Genomic DNA, 21,681 nt, shown 5'->3' with positions numbered 1-21,681 from the left:
GCTTCCAAGCATGACGAAGTATGTCTTTTAAGGATTTATACAGTCTTGCATTTCACTTGAACAGGATTTTGAGATACATATTTAAAGCTTTGCTTAATAGAACTTCAAAAGAAGCAGCTCTATAATTAGTACTGCATATTATCATCTTATCACCTCATCTTGCTTACAAAGTTCATAGGTTCTAGAAGCAGGAAACCTTGATTTAGGTTTCCAAAAATAAAATCAAGTTTTTCTTTAAACATAGATTGGAATCAATGCTAATGTCCAGATATAGTTTGAAAGTTAGGAAGAAGGAAGCGAAGAAGAGAGGAGGGAAAAAAGTCACTCATACATCTACAGGCTGCTATGCCTATTTCTATTTCCTTTTAAAATTGGGAACTTTAATACAGTTAAAAATATAAACTTAACTGAATTCAATTAAAAATATAAAGTTAGAACTTTCTTCACATCAGAATGTTAGGACAGATGTATGATTGTTCCTAGTCCTTTATATATTCAAATAGTGATGGGGATGTGATAGATATTTGTGTAAACACACGAGTATGCGGGCGCACACATACACACACACACATGGCTCCATGTCCCCTTTTTGTATAATCAAATTCATCCATCCATCCATCCTTCATTTTGGTCATTCACCATCAAGATTTATAATCAACACTAATATTAAAACCATTCTATTAAATAACATGTAGTATAAGAATAACTACGGTAGAATTTAAGGTCCTAACATAAATATAAAAGCAGAGGACCAAGTACTATATGCATATATGTTTTTTTGTGAGATTATGTGTAGGATTTCAAAATCAGCTATGAATACAACTATAAACATTTATGTAAGAGGTTTATAATTATATAATGCTAAACAACAGCACACAAATGGTTAAAACAGTACATAGAATCACTAAAATGTAAAAATATACTAGTATTTCAAATTGATTATTAATAGTATGGATACAATACTATGGGGCAGAAATTTAAGAAGGACCTAGAGATAATGAAGTATTTACAGACTAAATAGACATTGCCCTAATCATCCTGAGGACTCCAATATCTAAGAGCAAAGAATTGGGTCAAATAGCCATAACATTCTGTATAAAATACTCATACAATAAAATTATCAATTATGGTAGCTATGTCAATGATACACATAGTCAAATGGAAACTCATAATATATTTTTCTGGCTTACTTTAGTCCACATTGCAGGGGCTACATTTTTTTGGCCATGTCAAACTATTAGGAAATATGGAAAAGGATTCCAATGCAGGGATAAAACTTTTTTTTTCAACCATGCTACATTTTAAATTTAAATTTGTTTCTGAAAGACTAAACAGAATATTGTAAATGTTCTTTTCCTTTTGACTTGGAGATACGTTATTTGAAGAACAAAAATTTATTAACAAAATGGGGGAAATCATGCTAGAAAATGATTTCTAGCATGATTTTGCCTCTGAACTTTGGAACTGTGATCTATAGTTTTCTTGTGAGTCACCAAAGGGTTGTCAATATTTTGCATTGACTTGTGTGCCCCTGAAACTTTGTTTCAGATCTCAGTTGATGTCTGGAAAATTCCAGCCAAACGTGATAGATACTTCTGAATGTAAGAGCAGAAATGCATAGAATGTAAGTAGCAATCTGCCACAGACAGTTATTATGCAGGTTAAGGATAAATAGAGTTGTGCTGCAGAAGATGAAAAGGGTGACATGACTGGAAAAATATTTTGATTTGGGATTCCTGGTCTGTTAGAAACAGCAAATATGGTTAAATGCATTCTTTATAGAGATGTTTATTCAGGAGTTCATGACAGCCTGATCCAGACATAGAACTGGAATTGGAATGAGATTTTAGAATGAAGCGTAGTTGAAACTGTCGAATAATTTAGTCATTTTATGTAACAAACATCACTCAAAATATGAATGGCATAGCAATGATTTCAACTGAGAAATAAAACCTAACAATGAATTTATTAAAATAAATTGTTATTATCTTATCACATAAAATAACTAGGCATTCAGGTGATTCTATGCTAGAATAGCTCATTTTATATATTCTTTTTGCCACCTTTTAAATTAAATTAAATTAAAGGAATTCATAAAATATTATTTCATTGTAATACACATATTCATATCATCTAACCTTAACCCTAACCCGATATATACAATTTGTTAAATATATAAAACCATTAAGTAAATGTTTATTTTAGATTTTTTTGAATATCCCAATAAATATACAGAACAAGGTTATTTAATAATCAGTATATTGACACTTAATCATTGTTTTTATTTTTTTAAATAAACTGTTGGGCCTAGTAAAACAGCAAAAGAAATACATGCAGAAGGAAAATATATTTTCGCTAAAAGTAAATTCTTCTAAATCTAGCCAACAACAAGCAGAAAGACTGACAGAGTAAAGCAGTTCTTATTCTTCTCCGCTTCATTTCATTCATTCATAACGAGAATTTTGGAGTCAATTTATCAGTTTCTCTTATAAGGAAGCTGTTAGATACCAGAATCAGTTACAATGGTTTACACCAAGGTCCTCTGTTCTGGCGGGAACAGAGATTCAACCTGATTGGTCGAAGGGTATGACAGTTCCCTATAAAAGGACTGCTGTCATACTGAACCTTCGCTGGATTGTACATAGTTGTTTCAGAGTTAATAAAGAGCTGTTGCTGCCTAAGCTTGAGTGTGCCTTTCCTTTACCCGATCTAACATAAGTTACATTGTATGGACTTACTGTATTAAGTACTATACATTCATCTTCAATATAGGTTGTAAATAATATCTTGTACACTATATTCAGTGAACACATAAAATCAACTAATGCTATGCAGTATAGTTTTCTTAATTAAATAGGTTTTATTTCTAGGAGGGTATAGAATTGTAGGCACAATCACTAATTAATCTGTAATGACTCTCAAATAAGCATTACTGTAATGTATGAAAATTGAAATAAAGAAGAATTGATTCAATACAAAAAAGACTTCTGCTAGTTATCGTGCAATTTCAATTAACCAAACTGATTGAATGACACAGGGAGTTGTTGCTTTTACAATAGTTCGAAGTTAGGATGACTATGGAAAGTGCTTTATATCTCATAAAGCACCCTAAGCCATCATAAATGATCATGTCACTCCATGGTCATATAACCATATCTTGGGAGGATCCACTTTACAGCTACTTGTAGCATTCTGCATTCATTTGATGATTCTTAATGTTTTGTTGATTTTTAAAAAATCAGGCTAACTGCAATCCACTATATAAAAATGTGGGTATAATAAGTAAAAAGGTGTTTTTTTTTTAAACAAAATAGTTTTGAAATGAAATTTTTTTTGTTATATAATCACTTCCATCATTTTTGTTAACATTCTAAGCATCTATATAAATTTTAGTGAACTGATGAATGTATACAAAAAGATTTCCAAAATTAATTACAAATTAGATTTATTTTGTAATATATACAAAAAGGTTTTCAAAACTAAATATAAATGTAGAAAATTGGGATTTTTTTCTGATGGAATCCCATTCTAGTTTAGGAACATTGTCATAGCAAAACTTTTTACTTTCTAGTTTATTTTTTTGTATCTTTGGAATAAGTTCCCTTGTCAACTGATACAAAATTTCAAAACTGATTTGGAAGTGTTTTGGACCTCTTGAAAACAGTTCTCAGCAATTCATTAAGGCAGCCTATTTTAGATCGGTATTACTTAAAAAAACACCTTTTTTAAAAAAAAACTATATATTAAAGCCATAAGGTGATTCTTAAACAATAACATCTTTTCTTATGCCTTGCACAGATGTCTGATAGCTCTCGTCTCCTTAATTAATAGCAAAGAGATATTATGCCCTCACTCATGCAAGCTCCGAGCATTTCTTCAATTCGATTGCAAAGTGTTCAAACTTTTAATATCTATCCATTTGATAAGATTTATTACATTGCACTATATTAACCTTCTTCAGTACCAACTCTCCACATGCATGAGGTCCCATGGCTATCATAAGTAATCAGCTGAGAAAAAAGGTTTTCTGCACCTCACAGGTGTTCGAGAAGACTGAAAATATTTCTTTATTATAAATTTTCACTAGAGTTGCCACAACCTTTAACACTTTGTTCAGTGTGGCATCTCTATGGAATAAATGTGCTGAAAGATTCAGCTACATAAAGTTTCTGAAAATACCCATTGTAATCTCAGATCACTTCCACATGCATGGGCTGGGCCCTTCCAGGATCAGTTCTGCAGCCTAGAAGTTACACTGCTTTTGAAGTTCCTGGAGACTGTTCTGGCACTGAACAGCTGAGCTTTCAATTCAGCTGCTGCTTCAAATTTAAAATTCTGTAAACTTTCTGATTGAGAAGTTGAAGGAATCTTCAGAACTATTTCTCTAAATTGACTTGGATGGTGAATACATTTTTAACTCGCAAAACAAGTATTATTTAGCTTAGTTGACACAGGTATTCTGAAAAACTTGTAGGAAAGAAAAAAATGGTGGAAGACTACAGTTTGGTACAAACAGGAATAATTTAATGTTCAAGCAGAGCCTCCAATTTAGTGGTAGAATTTTATTTTCTCAAGTTATACTTGGACTCTTAACATTCATTACTTAAAATTATCTTGGCTAATGTACTTCAACAACATCCACTAGAGTAGTCACTCAGTCATAATTCATGACTTACTTAAGACTAGATACTGTTATCTGGAGTAGAAAATGTTCAGTGTAGCCTTCCCAAACCTGGGGCTCTCTAGAATATTGAACTTTAGGACCTAGAAATTTCAGATTGGTAAATGCAGGTTTAGAGTCTACTGTATGGATACATTCTTCATGTAACACTATGGGAGAATTTTTAGGTAATTATTATAATAAAAGCTAATTTATGTACCTGGTCAAGCTTCCAGTGAAATTCTGCAGGACGGAAGGTATCAGCTTGGTCAAAATCTTTCCGTAACAAAAACACTAGTCGACAATTATGCACATAAAGTGCATAATGGTGTCGATTCATTTCTAAAAAAAAATAGACCAAGATGAGAAATGCATTGGCATGTGTAATGAATTATTAAAATCAGATTATACAATTAATTTGAAATTAAATTATTACAAATCAATACTTGATTCAGTGCAAAAAAGAACTTGAGGCTAATTCTTGTAAGAGTTTTTTATTTTTCAATATCTGCTTGTATTGAACATTTAAATTTGAAAGAAGAATGAAGGAAGTACAGATTTTGAATTACCTGTCTTATCAGAATTACACAAAATAGTTTCTTTCTCTGCTCTTAATCCTGGACTTGGGCCATGTTTCATCCACATGGTGATGGTAAAGTGATCAGTTAAATTCTTTGGTACTATTCCATCAGGAATTTTGGCACCTTGTTTTCCATCAAATTTAAAAACCATATCATTGCTGTCCATCAGAAGACCAGCTGTCCAGTTATTTGTAGCGCTGTGTGTTGGTAATAGGTCAATGGCACCTGAAGATGCTCCTGTGGGTGACATACAATGAAGAGATTGATGAGACACTAATGAGAAAGCTGTTATCTAAAGTCAGGGTATGAAAGCCAGGATTACCTTTCATTGTATCATTTTAATGATAACAGACTTTTTTTGCATTTAATCTTCCCAGGCTTAATTCTTGTCCATTAAAAGAGTATTAGTGGCAGCAAGAGGACTAAGTAAGTTTGTAGCCACTGCTTGGTCAGAATGACAAGAGGCTATACTAGATAGAACAGTAGCCCCATTTTAGTTATTTTTTAATTTATAAAAAAAAACCTTTGAACTATATAATCATTGTCTTCATATAGTTAAATATGGATTGTGGCTATTTGTCAATCTAGCAATCAATAATTTTCTTCTTCAAACTTTTTAAATTATTTTAAAAAACCTAAAGAGTCTTCCCATCATCCTTGCAGAACCCCAGTAAAAGAATTGTACTAATTAGTTAAAAAGCTGGATATATGGTCATTTGTATCCTTCTACATAAATAAATGACCTATTTTCCCTAATATACAGATGTTGAAAAGGATCAATTTCTACTCACAAAAATGCAGCAAATACTTTAAAATAAGATTTTTTTGCTGACTTCATAACAGCAAATTCATTTTTTTCAGAATATGGTTTATTTGAATTATATATGCACTTATTATTCACATCAGGCCTGCTAATTGCAGACATGTTGTCCTTGTACCCATATAATTGAATATTAACAGAAAGAAATGTGCCTTTTAGTTTCTACATAAATATCAGCACTGCCATATAATATCAGCCAGAATTATATATACATTGATATATACCACATAATTTCTGCAGAGATTTCTCAGAATATGTCTCGCGATCACAGCCTTTTCCAATATAGTTGGTCTGAAGCTCAACAGTGGCATGGATAGAAGAAACTGGTCCATCACACGTCTCCAGGTGAATAATGGGAAATAAAGGTATGCTTCCAGAACTAGGCTTGTACTCAATATGCCTTTTCCAGTCTAAAAATAGAAATATTATTACACACTACAACATGGCCAATAATATAACATGTTTTATATCTCTATAGACGTTTTTGTATTTTGTGCATTTTTAAAAACAAGTGTGAACCACATACTAGTCATAATTTAAAAACATCTCATTAAAAAATGAAATGCAATTGCAAATGTCTTTGTTCTCATCTATGTATACAATAAAGAACTTAATGTAAAAGTCAACCAAAAGTAAACAAAATTGTTGGGAAGCTGTTTCAAAAGCTACCAAGATAAGATTTTATAATAAGAAATTTGTTTTAGTTTCATCCTACTCAAAGGGAGTACACACTGAAATCATACATACTGTACATTTTCAATCTGTTCAGGTGTTTGGAATTACACTTCTATAATGACTTTTTTTTCCCAAGCAGACATTCATTTGAATGAATGCAGGAGGTAAGCTGGGCTAGCTTTTCTCTTGCAGACATTTGTATTGAATGCTGAAATGTTACAGGAAAATCTTCAATCATCTGGATAATATTTGCAGGGAATTAAAGTTTAGATGATGCTTGAATGTGGCTTTACATTGCTTTCCTGTTCTTTAGATTATAGCTCAGGTCTTATTTTACTCTATCAGGTATCGATTTATCCTGTGTCTACATACCTTGCTGCAAACTAGCTCCATAGATAGGTTTTAATAAACTTCCTTGTGCATTCAAGGTATATATGAGAATAGTTCATGCTTATTGATTAAATTCCCCTTGGTCAGAAACCCTTAGTGTATTCCAGGAAAGAAAATCCTGATTCCTCTAAGATTATTTCCACATGTGGAATGCTCTACAAATACAGGAACAGGACTACTTCGTGTTCTTACTTATGAAATGGCAAACACATACATATTCCAAATAACTTCATAAATGCATTTATATTTCAGTGAACTTCAAGTGAACTTTACTTATCTATAACTACTGTATGTATATTCATGTATTACTAATTCAGTCCTTGTCTCCATTCTTTTGACCAAGATCTGTTATCTTCCTCATTGCAAAAATTTAAGCCATGCTGTTCTTATTAAAGTATGCAAATAGACTAGCAATAAATTTATTAAAATCATTTTATATTAATAACATTTTTGATACTGCAATATTCTGAGAGATATAAACAGTTTCTTTAACAGTTTGATTATTCTGATTATCCTCTCCTACTCACAAAAATTCTAAGATAGATATGAATGAAGCAGACTCAGAAACACTTGTCACAATGGGTCAAGTATTGTGATTTGCAATAAGAGTCACTGCTATAAGATGAATGATATCACTCAATGTGCTTGATCTAAAGATGTTTAGTTAGATTTTTCCAATGCTATGGATTTGTTCATATAGTTATGTATAATGGAAGGATACAAGACTAAAGAGTTGTCCATTCCTGTATTATTTAAAATTCCTACAGTTTTAAAATTTATGTCATAATACATTGCCAAACACATGAATGTAATACACATTACTGCTTATTGATATTCCCTTTCCTCCCCCCATTCTTCTTTCCTCTAATAAAAAAAACATTAATTACATTAATACATTAATATGGGTTACTATGGTTCAGTGTGCCATGTGAAGAAATGATATGACAGATGTTAAGAATTTCCCAGCACAAAATAAATCTTACGATTTCTCATAAATGTCAACATATTAAAGTTTTATTTGAAATCTGAAAACCTAACCCTATTTCACCTCAGTGCAGTGTGGAACATTTATAGACTTGGACAAAAGAATCAGGCCATGTTGCTTGAGATTCAGTCATAAACGGCTCCTACTATTAACAATACCGCCAGCTTTTACCCAAATATACGTTTGTAGATATGTAGAGACCTTTCATATTGAATTTTAGTAATCACTAAATTAATGATTCAAAACAACAATCACTATAATTAAAGATTCCTATTTCCCAGTGAATTTTTATATTTTACATATTTTTATATTTATATTTTACAATAGTATCATTTTTGTGAAGTGAAAGCAGAACTCAACATGTATATAAAGTGGCTGGCTATGTGATGGATATGGGCTTCTTTATTAATCAATTTTTCAGAGACACCTAGATGTTGCACTCATTCTTTAAAGTAATAGTCCAACTCCATCTTAAATTATGATTAGTATACTCAAACATGTCTTATTCAAAACTTTCAAGACAGAACAGGTTGCTGATATGCAAATTTTGTCAATGCTATATTTTATTTTAGTTCACATAATAAGTTAATCTTTGTAAAGAAGAAAGAAATAATAATTATTCTATATATAGAAAAAGGGTCACAAACCAATATTTCAATTCTTAGAATTTAAACTGTAAACCTTGTTATCTTTATAGTTTCAGGTAGTACCTTAATTCCACTTTAAAACATTTGTTGAACTAGCACTCAGCAAAACCTATGAAAATAATGTTCTTTCCTTTAAATGATCCAAAGTGGAATTGGGGTTTTTTTTTTTTTTTTGGTATACAGATACTTTCCCCCTTTTCATCATAATCCTAGATTGGGGTGGATCACTTACTGTTGTGGTTCGGCAGGAGCCTTTGGAGCTGCTATCAGACTCTGACAGCGAGGGGCCCTATGAGTCAGGCCTGGAGGAGGCGGAGGGCCCTGGACAGGGTTCTGACTCCGAGCAGGGCTCAGAGAGACTAGTTGGTCCCCAGGTAATGACTGAGCCTTGGATCAGTGGGAAGGAGACAAGAGAGGCTGACACAGAAACCTCCTGTGAGTTGTTTTGGGATGCATGCAGGAGAAGGGCTGACTGACGTAAGGAACAATTGAGGACTCACAGGAGATGATAATGAGCAGCTGTTGCACGTTAGGATCTCCTCCTACAGATAAAAGACTGATGGTGCCCCGCCCTGGTTGCAGAAGTCAACGTTCCATTTCTGTTCTAGTCAACGTTCTTCGTTCGTGTGCAACCATCGAGAAAAGCACTTGGATAAGTGACTTGATTTATATAATCCTGTTTTGTAGCATTTTATGAGTTAGGACTTTTGCCAGAGCATTTATCTGTGTTTATTTTGGGCTCGCAGCCAGCAAGAGCCGGGACTGATAAAAACATTCCTTTGAATGTTCTTTTTGGCTTTTGTTTCTGAATGGACAAGGTGGGGGTCAGAACAACTTACTATAATATAGAGACAAATATAAGGCAATTATCCAATAGCTCTAAATGGGCAAAAAACTAAGGTAATAAATCAATGCATACTGTAGGTCGGGACATTCAGCTAGCAGCTTAAAAGATCAGTAATGAGGAAACCATCACATGCTAGTAAGTTCCAATGAGACAGATACAGTTGCTACTAAATGAACTTTTTCTTTCTTAGCCTCTGCTCATTGGACATAGAATTTATATTTTACAATTTATATTTTACTATCATTTTGTGAAGTGAAAGCAGAACTAGGCATGTATATAAAGTGGCTGGCTATGTGATGGATATGGGCTTATTTATTAATCAATTTATAAGACTGCCCATCTCACTATAGACACAATGTATGGTGAAGGAAATTAAAGCTGAACATAAACAGGCCAATAACAATATCATTAAAAGCCAATAATAATATCAATAAAAATTCAAAGAAAATGTCCCAAAGCTATTGAATGACATAACAAGTGCTACTATGACACTTATTTCACAACCTTTCCAATCCCCACTATTCCTTAACAAGCCAGGAAGGACATGGTTCTGATTCACAGGTAGATGACCTTAATACTCTAAGAGCCCTGCCTATTTCTTCAAGTACAACCGGATCAAATTTCATGAGGAATTTTGTGGGGAAGGTTGTTTTCTATTTTAAAATCTTGTTAAGACTTCTTCCAGCATTTATACTACAAGAGTTTCCACCTCAACATGATAGGAAACCCTGCTCAAATTTCTGGCACTTGTGGTTAGAAGAATTGACAAAGGTGAGGTTATAAGACCTGTGTTGGGTAAGAAAGAGTTGCAATGTCAAAAAACACTCCAGAGAATAGGACCGTTTCCGAGAGTAAAGAAGAAGAAGAAATGTGAATCCCTGCAGATACTCCAACCAATCTAATGACAATTCTCTGTCCTAATGGTACCAAAATTTAGAATTTTTTAAAGTATTTCTCCATATTTTTGCAAATAGATGTTATTATCTGCTTTATATATATTCATGTAGGCTGGTAGAAACAATTTTTTTTTAAAATAAAGCTGCCTAAGCTTGATCAGAGTCAGATCAGACATCTTTCCAAGATTGATCAGACAACCACAATCACTGCACAGTTCAATGGCTATGAAGGCTTTAAGATTTGTTTAAAATAATTTTTCTGGGGATTTTACCAGAAACGTATAGTAAAGAAAATGTATATTTTATTATCCATGTAATAACAGCAGCCAGGATTATATTTGCACAACACTGGAAAATATTCCTACGGATGACAATGTGATTAGGAAAATATTAGAATGTGCAGAAATGAATAGGTTAACACTTACAATTAAAGAGAAGAAGCAAACTGAATATTATAGCATATGAGAACTATTCTACTGATGGTTAGAGAAGAAATATGAAAGTTAGAAATGAAAGTAGATAGTAGAAAGTAGAAAACATATTAATAGAATTAAATAATTTAATAAGAGGATTGTTATAGTATCAGATATGTTATGTATTAAGTCATAAGCAGATAAATAATGAGTATGGTTGTAAATTCTAATTGTTATTGCACAAGATATTTGTACCCAGGTAACACAATTTAATGAAAGATGGATTGTTTATATTAAAATAATTTTTTTTAAAAAAAGATGTGCTTTCTGCCATGATTCATAGATTGTGTTACCCTGTGGGATTTGGGATAATATGCGAAGAAGCAATATTTATTATGATAGTCCTAAATCAGGGGTGGGTTTCAAAAATTGTTCAAACCTACTCTGTGGGCGTGGCCTCCTTTGTGTGAGTGGCTTGCTACCCATGTGACCGGATGGGAGTGGCTTGCTAATGCCGCCGCTGCTACCGCCGCCGCCGCCACCGCTAACGCTGCCGCCACCGCTAACGCCGCTCCCACCTGCCTTCGGCCGCGTAGTGCACGCAAGCCCACGGCTTTTGCAAGGGAAGGCCTGGAGCCTTCCCTCGCGAAAGCTAGGCCGCCACCCCCCACTTCAGCCGCTACCGCAGCCGCCACTACCACCGCCACTAACGCCACTAACGCCGCCGCCGCTAATGCCGCCGCTAACACTGCCGCCACTAACGCTTCAGCCGCTACCACCGCCGCTACCGCCACTGCTAACGCCCCCCCACCAAGCTTCAGCCACGTAGTGCACGCGAGCCTAGCTCGCGAAAGCTAGGCCGCTGCCCCCTTCAGCCGCTACCGCCGCCGCTGCTAACGTTTCAGCCGCTAATACCGCTGCCACTAATGCCGCTGCCGCTAACGTTTCAGCCGCTAATGCCACCACCGCTAATGTTTCAGCCACTAACGCTACCGCTGCTCATTCCGCCACCGCTAACGCTTCAGCCGCTACCGCCGCTACCGCCGCCGCTACCGCTGCCGCTACTAATGCCGCCGCCGCTACCGCTGGCTCCCACCCAGCTTCGGACGCATAGTGCACGCGAGCCTGCAGCTTTCGTGAGCGAAGGCCTGGAGGCCTTCCCTCACGAAAGCTGGGTCGCCGCCACCCACCCGAAGCCTCACGAGTCCTGCCGCTGGGGCTTTGTTGTTTACCTGAGGGGGAAGCAGCAAGCGAAGGCCGAAGGGAATTTTCAAATGGAGGTCAAGCGCGAAAAAAGCTTCGCTTCGCCTCCAGCCCATCACTGATTGGCTGGACTCCAGCCAATCAGTGAATGGCAGGCTGGGCTTAGTGCGGACATGCGGGGGAGCGAGCTGCGGATGGGCGGGGGAATGAGCAAGTGAGCTGCGACGCGCCGGCAAAAGGGTGTTTTGCAGCGATAGGGGCCAGGACCAGTACCGGTGTTCCTGGAAGCTAATTACTTCCGGGTTCACCGACGAACCGGTTCATGCGGTGGGTGGTAGAGGCTATTGGTGGGTGGTAGAGGCTATTGGTGGTATCTTGTTTACTTTAAACCACTTGCAGGTGAAAACTGATGCATGTGTGTGCGCGTATCATATGAGTGTTAAGGTTTATGAGGCAACCCAGGTTTAAAAACAGGTGCACTGATTATCCGCTTGGTAACACTTCACAATTAGTTCATCGGGAAAAAGAATCGCTATTAAACAAAAGGCTGCCGGGGGGGAGGATGTCAGAAGGAGCCCGCGAGGAACTCGGGATTTGAGTTGTTTGACTGGCTTCCTCAATGGTCCAAAAAGAGCCTTTTGTCTTTGACTTTTTTTGGGGAACCACTGAAACTCCTCTTTGAAAGGACAATCTGCAGGTGGGGGGGAGATTTCCTGCACTTCGGCAGCAGCAACTCCTTGCAGGGCTTCTTCCAATGTCCCAAGTGTATGGATTTTCATGCCTATAAGAGGTGGCTTCTCACCTAAATATTCACACTGAAGGTTCAAAATGGGGCGTTTTTGCAAACGGCTTGAAAATGTAGAGGAGGATATTCCTGCTTCTCCCCATGTTCTGTAGGTCAGTACAGACTGATAACAGGATAAGAGACAAAATCCCTCCCTCCCCATTTTCAAGAGGTTTGCAAAAATGCCCCATTCTGATGCTTTTATTATCCAGCATTGCAGGATTGAAGGCATGGAATGGGGCGTTTTTGCAAACTGCTTGAAAATGGGGAGGGGGGATTTTGTCTCTTATCCTGTTCTCAGTCTGTACTGACCTTCAGAACAGGGGGAGAGGCAGGAATATCCCCCTCCACATTTTCAAGCCGTTCGCAAAAATGCCCCATTTCGAGCCTTCAACATATTCCAGGATTGCAGCATTTGAAGGATCGCAATGGGGCATTTTTGCGAATGGCTTGAAAATGTGGGGGGGGGGGGAGATTTTACTTTACATTGTGATGTCACCAAGGCCAGCCCTTTTCAATCTCCCTCCCGGTGCCCGCTTTCAAGAAAGAATTTTGGCCGCTCCGGCGCTTTGTCCTACTCCGACATAGAAGCATCCCGCTTCTATGTCAGAGTCGGACAAAGCTCCGGAGCAGCCAAAGGCCTCTTTCTTTCTTTTTGTCTCACTAGCCATAAACCTCACCACACGTCACTGAGAAGATTGAATTAAACATTATCAGTCTGCATACCAGTGAGTCAAGAAAGTTGTAACAGCTGAGATTAGGAAGAACAAACTACTAAAATTATATTCACCTCTGCCAACATTTACAATGAAAGTTGAAAGTTCACTTTGAAAAAAACGAGCTCACTCTCAAGGACAAGCACTTTTGACTTCTTTAGCCTTAAGAGTACATATAATATATGTATTCTTACATTGTATATCATCAGCAAATGCTATCCAGAAGAATCTTACACATTAATTCACAAATGGGAATATGGAAAATAAATATGCCATATTTGTATTCTGTTCAAGATGATACACTTCTTGCTCTCTATAAAAAATATTTTAATCACCTGGGAACATTGGAAAGGAATGTGACCTAGATATGTTACCTGAGATACTTTTATATTACCTTTGCATTGATCTCAATGGATCATTAAATAGGTCAAGCTTGATACTTAATCAGTCACAAAGACAAATGCTAAAAATAAACCCTTGGCTGTTATTGCATGCTATATACAAAACATAAAATATGCCTAATTATTCTTTCGTTTGAAAAGGATAAATTTACATGATAAAACAAGGTTCTGCATGTTGAACCTAAATATAAATCTGATCCCATGAGCTGAATTAAACATCATAAGGCTCTGTTGCAACCTCCCAACTCATAACTTTCAGGTTTCGGCCCTAATTCTAGAAACTAATGGGATTACTCTTTGGATATATTTGCAAATTACTGAAGCTTGGCATGGATGCCAGTGCTACTACAATGGAAAAGTTAAAATTTGCTGAGTAGGAGACAGAGATTCTGTACCAAATCTCTGGTGGAAACATACTTATTTTTAAGGCATTATTATTATTATCATCATTATGTGGTTAATCTTTGGTTAGATTCATAGTCTTTGGGGCTGGTTGGTAGCTCAGCAGCTCGACTCCTAACCAAGGACCTAGGAACTGTTAAGGTAATGTCGGAAGATATAAGTTGTTCCAAGTAGGGTGTTTTTATATAGATCAGAATGTCCAAGTCAGGTAAATTTAGAATTTCCAAATAGCAAGGTAGCCCTTTAGGTATTGCTTCAAGGGCTCCAATTACAATCGGGACAACACATGATTTCTTTTCCACAGTCGCTCAACTTCAATTTGCAAGTCCTAGTACTTTGTGATTTTTTCTTGCTGTTTATGTTCAATTCATGCATCACCAGGTATTGCAATGTCAATGAACCATACTTTTTTTTCTTTTCAACTATTGTTATGTCAGGTGAGTTGTAGGCCAAGTGCCTGTCAGTCTGAATTCTGAAGTCCCACAAGATCTTGACTTTCTCATTCTCTAAAACCTTCTCAACCTGATAGTCCAGTGGTTTTTTGCTGTACTAAAATCCAAACTTTTGGCACAATTTCCAGTGAACGATCTTAGCAATGCGGTCATGGCGTTGTAGGTAGTCAGTTTGTGAATTTTGCTGCACTACTGATCAAGTAATCAACTGTCTAATTTTCTCCTTACAGAGGCAACATTTGCTGTTGGTGGTAACATGTTGAATTTTTGCCTTCATGCAGTTTGTGGCTAAGGCTTGTTCTTGAGCTGCCAAAATAAAGCTTTCTGTTTCTTTTTTCAGTACTGATCTTAACCAATTCCAAGTTAGTTTTTGGTCAGCTTTGCCTTCAATACCTTTCAAGTATTGGCTATGCATAGCTTTGTTTTTCCAATTTTCAGCTCACTTCTCAATTACTTCTTTCTTATATTCAGCTTTTGACTTAGTTGTCTTTAAAAGGCCTCCTTTATTTACTTCCTTAATCATTGGTTCTTCACTTTCTGGATGCAATCATTCAAGCTGTGTTTTTCTTCTTCCACAGTCCGTTTTACTTGTAGGAGTCCTCAACCACCCTCTGCTCTTGGTAGATATAATCGGTCACATCACTTTTAGGGTGCAATGCATGATTCATTGTCATATGCTTCCTTGCTTTTCTGTACAAATTGAATATCGAATCACAAGTATGGCCAGGTATTTATGGCTTTTATGATGTTTCCTCCATTCCATTTGGACTTTAATATCCTGTGAATTCATCAAATGTACTTGGCTGAAGTTAATTCCTGACTTTTCTTATGCATTACGTCAGAGGCCTCTAATATCCCCAAGTACTTGTAGCCTTCTTCTGGTTGTTGTTGTTGTTGTTGTTGTTATTATTATTATTATTATGGCTACTTTCAGCCCATTGTATTGGCTTTATTACTATTCTGAACCTACCCACTGCTCATTATGAAAATCAGAAACAACTGAAAAATGATCACCAAACTTCTGTATAAATTGCTTTAGCCATGACACTAATGATAGGGCTAAACAGCAGTAGTAACAATGTTAAGTACTATGATTGTTGGTTTTATTAATACAATTGGCCATTACTTTCATTGCTAATGGCTGGTATTTGATTATACTTTAGCTGATCAGTTAATTATGATTATGTATTTAGAGAAAACAGCAATCTTATTTGACTGTGATTGAAACCAAAGAGCCAATCAGGGTTGGGAAGAATTATAAGGAAATTCTATGACTATAGACTAGATTAGGGGTGTCAAACTGGTAGCCCATGGCCCAGATGCATCACATGCAGGCCAAGCCCACTCCATCTCCACAAAGGGGAAAAATGTCACGAAATGTCACCCAATGGCAACATGACATGGCCACTTCGATGCCAGTGGGCTAGATGGGTATTTTAAAAAATCAGAAAAAAATTGGCAAACCATGATCATATTCTTGAGAGGATTACATGAATATGTCCAAAATACTCAGAATGCTTTAACTGACAGTAAGCTTTTACTTTATCTAAACTTTTAATGACAGTTCCTCCTGTTCTATTTACTATCCTTAAATTGTATAGACTTTGTATATTTAGAATAGTAGTACTAATAGATCCAGGCATTTGAGGTATATTTCTTTGCTCAATTGCATTGATTTGTTGCTTCAATAATTTAATTTCCTGCAGCAGCAATAAGCTAATTGTGTCAGAATGATAGATTTATACACTGAGATGACAAGGACCAACCACTAGAGTATTGTCAATATAATATTGTCTAAATATTATAAAACCAACTTCTAATTAGTAAATTATTGCAGATGTTGAATAAAATCTAGTAATGAAGCCATATATAAGGAGCCAAGCAGTTCTTACTAATGGCTTAATTTAGGCAACTTCATAATTTTAAAGAATATTAGATTATAACCAGGATTGAGCAAATAATTTGTATACTCTATTTTTTGAAGCTAAAATCTAAATTATGATTAAGCTTTTATTATAATAATTTCTTTATTCTTTCATTCTTCCTTATTTCTACTACAAAATGTATAATTAAATTAACACTTACATTTAATAATGATACACAAGTATTACCTTGCCATCCAGGTTTACACACAGGCTTAACTTCAACACGTACCAGGACATCTTCAGTTGCACGCTTCTGCCCACAGTCAAAGCTGTTACCATTATTTCATACTGATGCTCTTTGTCGTAGCTGAGCTTTTCAGTATTTCTGATATTCCCTGTAGGTATAACACAGAACAATAAAAAGCTATATTTCATTGCCAACTTACTGTACTAGTGCCATTTACTATAATGAAATCTATAATAATCGCCAGTAGTATACAAAAGAACTTCTATATAAAAGGAAATGGGGACAAAAAGTAGAAGAAAGACTGAACTCCATGGATCTTTTCTTTAATTTTACTTCTTATTTTCTTTTTTTTCAAAGTTCTTCAGAATGTTACAATCAAGCTATCATCTTATACAGGATGGGACCTGACTCTCCAGATAAGGTTCATCAGATACAGAGAAAATAGCCAAGTATTACAAGTATTGTTTGAAATAGAACATACTGAATGCAGCACTTGTGATGAAAATGTGACTACTCTCTGCAATAAGGTCACATCTCTAGACTAATGCAACATGAAAGAATATGTATAGATACTATTTTTCTTTGATGAATCAACAAGCCACATAGCACCTTCAGCAATTTAAATAATTAATAATTCTGTTCTTTCATAATTACCTGGTGTCTGGGAAAATTTATCATGTTAAATTTTTCTCTTGCAATAGCAATAGCATTTAGGCTTATATTCTGCCTCATAGTAATTTACATCACTCTCTGAATGCTTTACAGCATCGGCACATTGCTCCCAACAATCTGGGTCTTCATTTACCAATCTCAGAAGGATCGAAGGTTGAGTCAATCTCAAGCCGAGTCAGGATCGAACTCCAGAGTTTGCTTTTAGTAGTGCATGCAAACCACTGCCCCACCAGTGGTCTTGTATTGAATGTATTGGAAATGACTAAAGATTAGTCTGCTTATCAACAAAAATTACAATCTGGAGGTTTAGTTTTTTCTTTTTGTTCTCTCCAGTTGCTTCAGTTCTACATCACTGGAAAGATTTATTTTGGTTAAAATAGAGGCTATTGTCAATATTTATGGTAAATTTGACCAGTACTTCACTTAGTTTACTCAATGTTGCAAAGAATTTTTTCATATTCATCATCAGAAAACTGAATTTCTATTTTTAGCTAAAGGGAAGATTCAATTTTTATTTGGCTCAAATTGGCCCCAATTGGTTCTTCTTACAGTTCACATGATAGTAACTATTATCAAGCAATGATTTTAAGGAATCTATCCTTCACTGTTTCTCATTGTTCTGTTTTCACAGCCATTCTTTTTGAAAGACCATTCCTTTAATATTCTGTCTTCACTGTCATTAAATGCCCTTAAACTTCATGATCTTTTCCAAAGTTATTATGTCATTCTGTAATTAATCTTTGTTTTCTTTACTACGCTACCATATTCTCCACTTTCACCTGTTCCAGATTCCATGAAAACAATTTGCTTTCCATACTCCTTCACCATCAACTGTGAGTGGTTCACTATGTTATGTCCTGGCGTGGCTACTGGCAAGCTGAGAAGATCCCTATTGGCTGAGGCGTGCCTGCCATCTGGAAGGACAATTGCAAGCTCCCGATTGGTTGCCTGTCTGACAGCTAATAGTATAAATAACTGTCAGACAGGGGACACGTGCTCTTGTTGTTGGTTAACTAATTCTGTTAAAATAAAGCCTTGACCATAGCCTCCTCCAGTTCCTCAGTAGCTTAATACAAAGCACTGGCGACGAGGGTGGGATCGGGTTTCTAAACACCTCCCACCAAATTTAGACATTACCGAGGAAAAAAAACAAAAAAATATATTTTTTTGGCTCACAACTATTTTCACCATCATGTCTACGATTCCACTTTTGCCGCTTTTATTCCAGACAAGGAATCTTAGGAAGCATTCCTTGAGAGATCTGAATGCTTTCTCAATGCAAACAATTTTGCTGAAATTTCCTCTGAAAGGAAACAAGGCTATTTTTTAAGCTTGTGTGGGCCGGAGATGTTCTCCACAGCTAGGGCTCTAGCTGCTCCTGTTCCTGTGCACTCACTACCATGGAAAGTCTTGATTAATAAGTTAAGAGCCCATTATGCTCCAGGCCTGTCTCGCATAGCCCATCGACATGCTTTCCAAAGTGCACTCAGGGTGAAGGCGAGACAGTGAGCCAATCACATGCTGCATTGAGGAATTTGGCCATACATTGTGAATTCCAGAACCTTGATGAGGCTCTATTGGTCTGTGGAGTAAAAGACATGCATTTTCCAACGTCGTTTATTAGCTCGATCTGAGCTTACATTGCAAATCGCTAGGATGAGGCTAGAGCTGCAGAACAATCTGACAGGTCTGCTGCCAAATTCAGAGGTACCAGGCTGCCCACAGTCAAGCTCCTCTTTAGCGGCAGTCAATCAGAAATGTGATGGAGAAGAGACCTCAGTGGGAGATGATGACGACATCAGTTACCTCAGAGCAACCCAGGGGAATAGATGGAAGGCGAAGGCGAAAACTTCCAGGTCCAACTGCCTAAGCTGCGGCAGTAACGACTTGCGTTCCAATTATAAGTTCCAGACGGCCACCTGTAGGCATTGTGGGAAGACGGGCCACCTATCATACATATGCCGTGCCACAATACCTTCCACTGAGAGGCTGGACCCCGACCTTTCAAGAAGCAGTCTGGCAGAAGAGCTAGCAAACCCAGTGAGAAGTCTCATATTATCAACCACGCTGCGGATTCTGAAAATTAATCTGGACATAAAAATTTACTTCACAGTGTTGAGACACCGATGCCCTAATGGGACAGAGGCAACCATTGCTTACTTCTCTCAGACCTTGTCCAAGTCTGAGAGAAATTATAGTCACTGGATAAGGAGTCTTTGGCAGCCATAGCAGGAATCAAGTGATTCCATAACTACCTATATGGCCACCACTATTTGCTCCTTACTGATCACAAGCCTTATTAGGGATTCTAGTTGGCTACTGCCCGGACATCCTCTCACCACGCATGTCACAGTGGAGGACTTCCGGCTCCAGCCCAAGAACTGAGATGCTCAGGGTGGAGCCGGCGTTGGCCTGCCTATTTAATGGACTACATCTGCGCAATCTGGGGGGAAAGAGTATTATGTCCTGGCATGGCTACTGGCAAGCTGAGAATATCTCTATTGGCTGAGGTGTGCCTGCCGGCTGGCGGAATAATTACAAACTCCCAATTGGTTGCCTTTCTGACAGCTAATAGTATAAATAACTGTCAGACAGGGGACACTTGCTCTTGTTGTTGGTTAACTAGTTCTGTTCAAAGAAAGCCTTCATTTTTACCATAACCTCCTCTCATTCCTCAGTAGCTAAATACAAAGCACACTAAGCACACTGATTGAAATTACTTTCTTTTAAAAAAATATATTTATATGTTTACCTTCTAATTTTGTCGTCTTATTAAGCTCTCTAAAACTTCCCTACTTTAGCTAACGAAGTCCCATATGCATATATCTGATCCTAATGTATCAATCTCTAATTTTAATTCCGATAGCCTTCCTTTCATTTTTTACTATATTGGTTATTTCCTTTCCCTTTCCATTTGATTAACTGAATTTTTCTTAATCATCCTCTTTTTTCATTTTTCTTATATTAACTCTGTTTTTCTTTAAGATAGCAACCATTTAACTAATTACTTGCAATCTATCATTTCATCTGCCTTCAGGTAAATTTGACTGTCAGAGATTGTTTGAATAAGTCCATGGCAAAATAAATACATAATAAATTTTTAAAGGCAATTCTAATATTTCAATACCAATAGTCTAATATATGGAAATTAGAATGATCTTATCCCTCTTAGTATTCATAAGGTCTTAACCAGGTCTCAACCTTTCATACGGCCTCAACCTTCATAAAGTCTCAACCAGTCTATGCTTGGGGTGCTTAAGTGTTCTAAGGACTTCATTTCCTGGCTGTTTGGCTAGCTGGCCAAGTATCTTATTCCTATGTACATTCAAACTGGATGTTGTGGTGGTTTTGCATACATATAATGTGTTTACATAAATACACAATATTTTTACAGGCTTTTATATTACCTTTATAATATTTTTTCTATTTTGGAACTACATCAATGATTGAAAATAGTTCTTTTCTTAATTGAAGAAACAAAGATCCAGCCTTGTTTATATTTGAAATCCCAGTTCTCTGATTTCAGAACTAGTTTGTTCAATTGAAGAATTAAGTTTTAAAAAGGAAATGTATTGTCCTATGTCATGAATAAATGATGGTTACAGTTCATAATTATGACACATTCATGCACCCCCAGTAAGCAGTCCCTAGCTGTGTGCTTAATTTCAAACTAGTCTATAAGGTTTCATTCCAAACCTCATTCCATCAACTTTGCCACTGACTCCAGCCAGCTTGAAAACAGCCTCCAAGAGAACAATATAGGAAACAGGCTCGTTGTAGTGACAGCTAAATAGCTAACAACTTACTTCACCCTCCAAGGTCTGGCAGTCATTCTAACCATTAAAAGAAATCTCTGTACAGTTGGCCTACATTATAACCACAGTCCCAAGTAACACACTGCTTTTAATGAATAACTCCTGATGATAACATAAATCTTAATATCCCCTAAAGCTAAATAAAAAGTTGCAACTGTTAACATACATGCTTTAGAAGATTGGTTTCTAAAAAGCCTTTTAATCATTCAT

General features: G+C 36.4%; 1 protein-coding gene across 1 annotated transcript in view; it reads right to left on the bottom strand.

The window, feature by feature from the left end:
• Positions 1-21,681, bottom strand: part of CLSTN2 (calsyntenin 2) — a 198,291-nt gene that overhangs the window by 82,675 nt on the left and 93,935 nt on the right. Inside the window, 5 exon segments of the mRNA XM_032225672.1 lie at positions 4,881-5,002; positions 5,230-5,478; positions 6,286-6,471; positions 16,984-17,067; positions 17,070-17,132. Coding sequence (XP_032081563.1) covers positions 4,881-5,002; positions 5,230-5,478; positions 6,286-6,471; positions 16,984-17,067; positions 17,070-17,132 — 704 coding nt within the window.

This window comes from Thamnophis elegans, chromosome 10 (genome assembly GCF_009769535.1).
Source record: "Thamnophis elegans isolate rThaEle1 chromosome 10, rThaEle1.pri, whole genome shotgun sequence".
Classification (NCBI taxonomy): domain Eukaryota; kingdom Metazoa; phylum Chordata; class Lepidosauria; order Squamata; family Colubridae; genus Thamnophis; species Thamnophis elegans.
The sequence above is the reverse complement of the archived record's forward strand: the minus strand, read 5'-3'. Positions and strand labels throughout refer to the sequence as shown.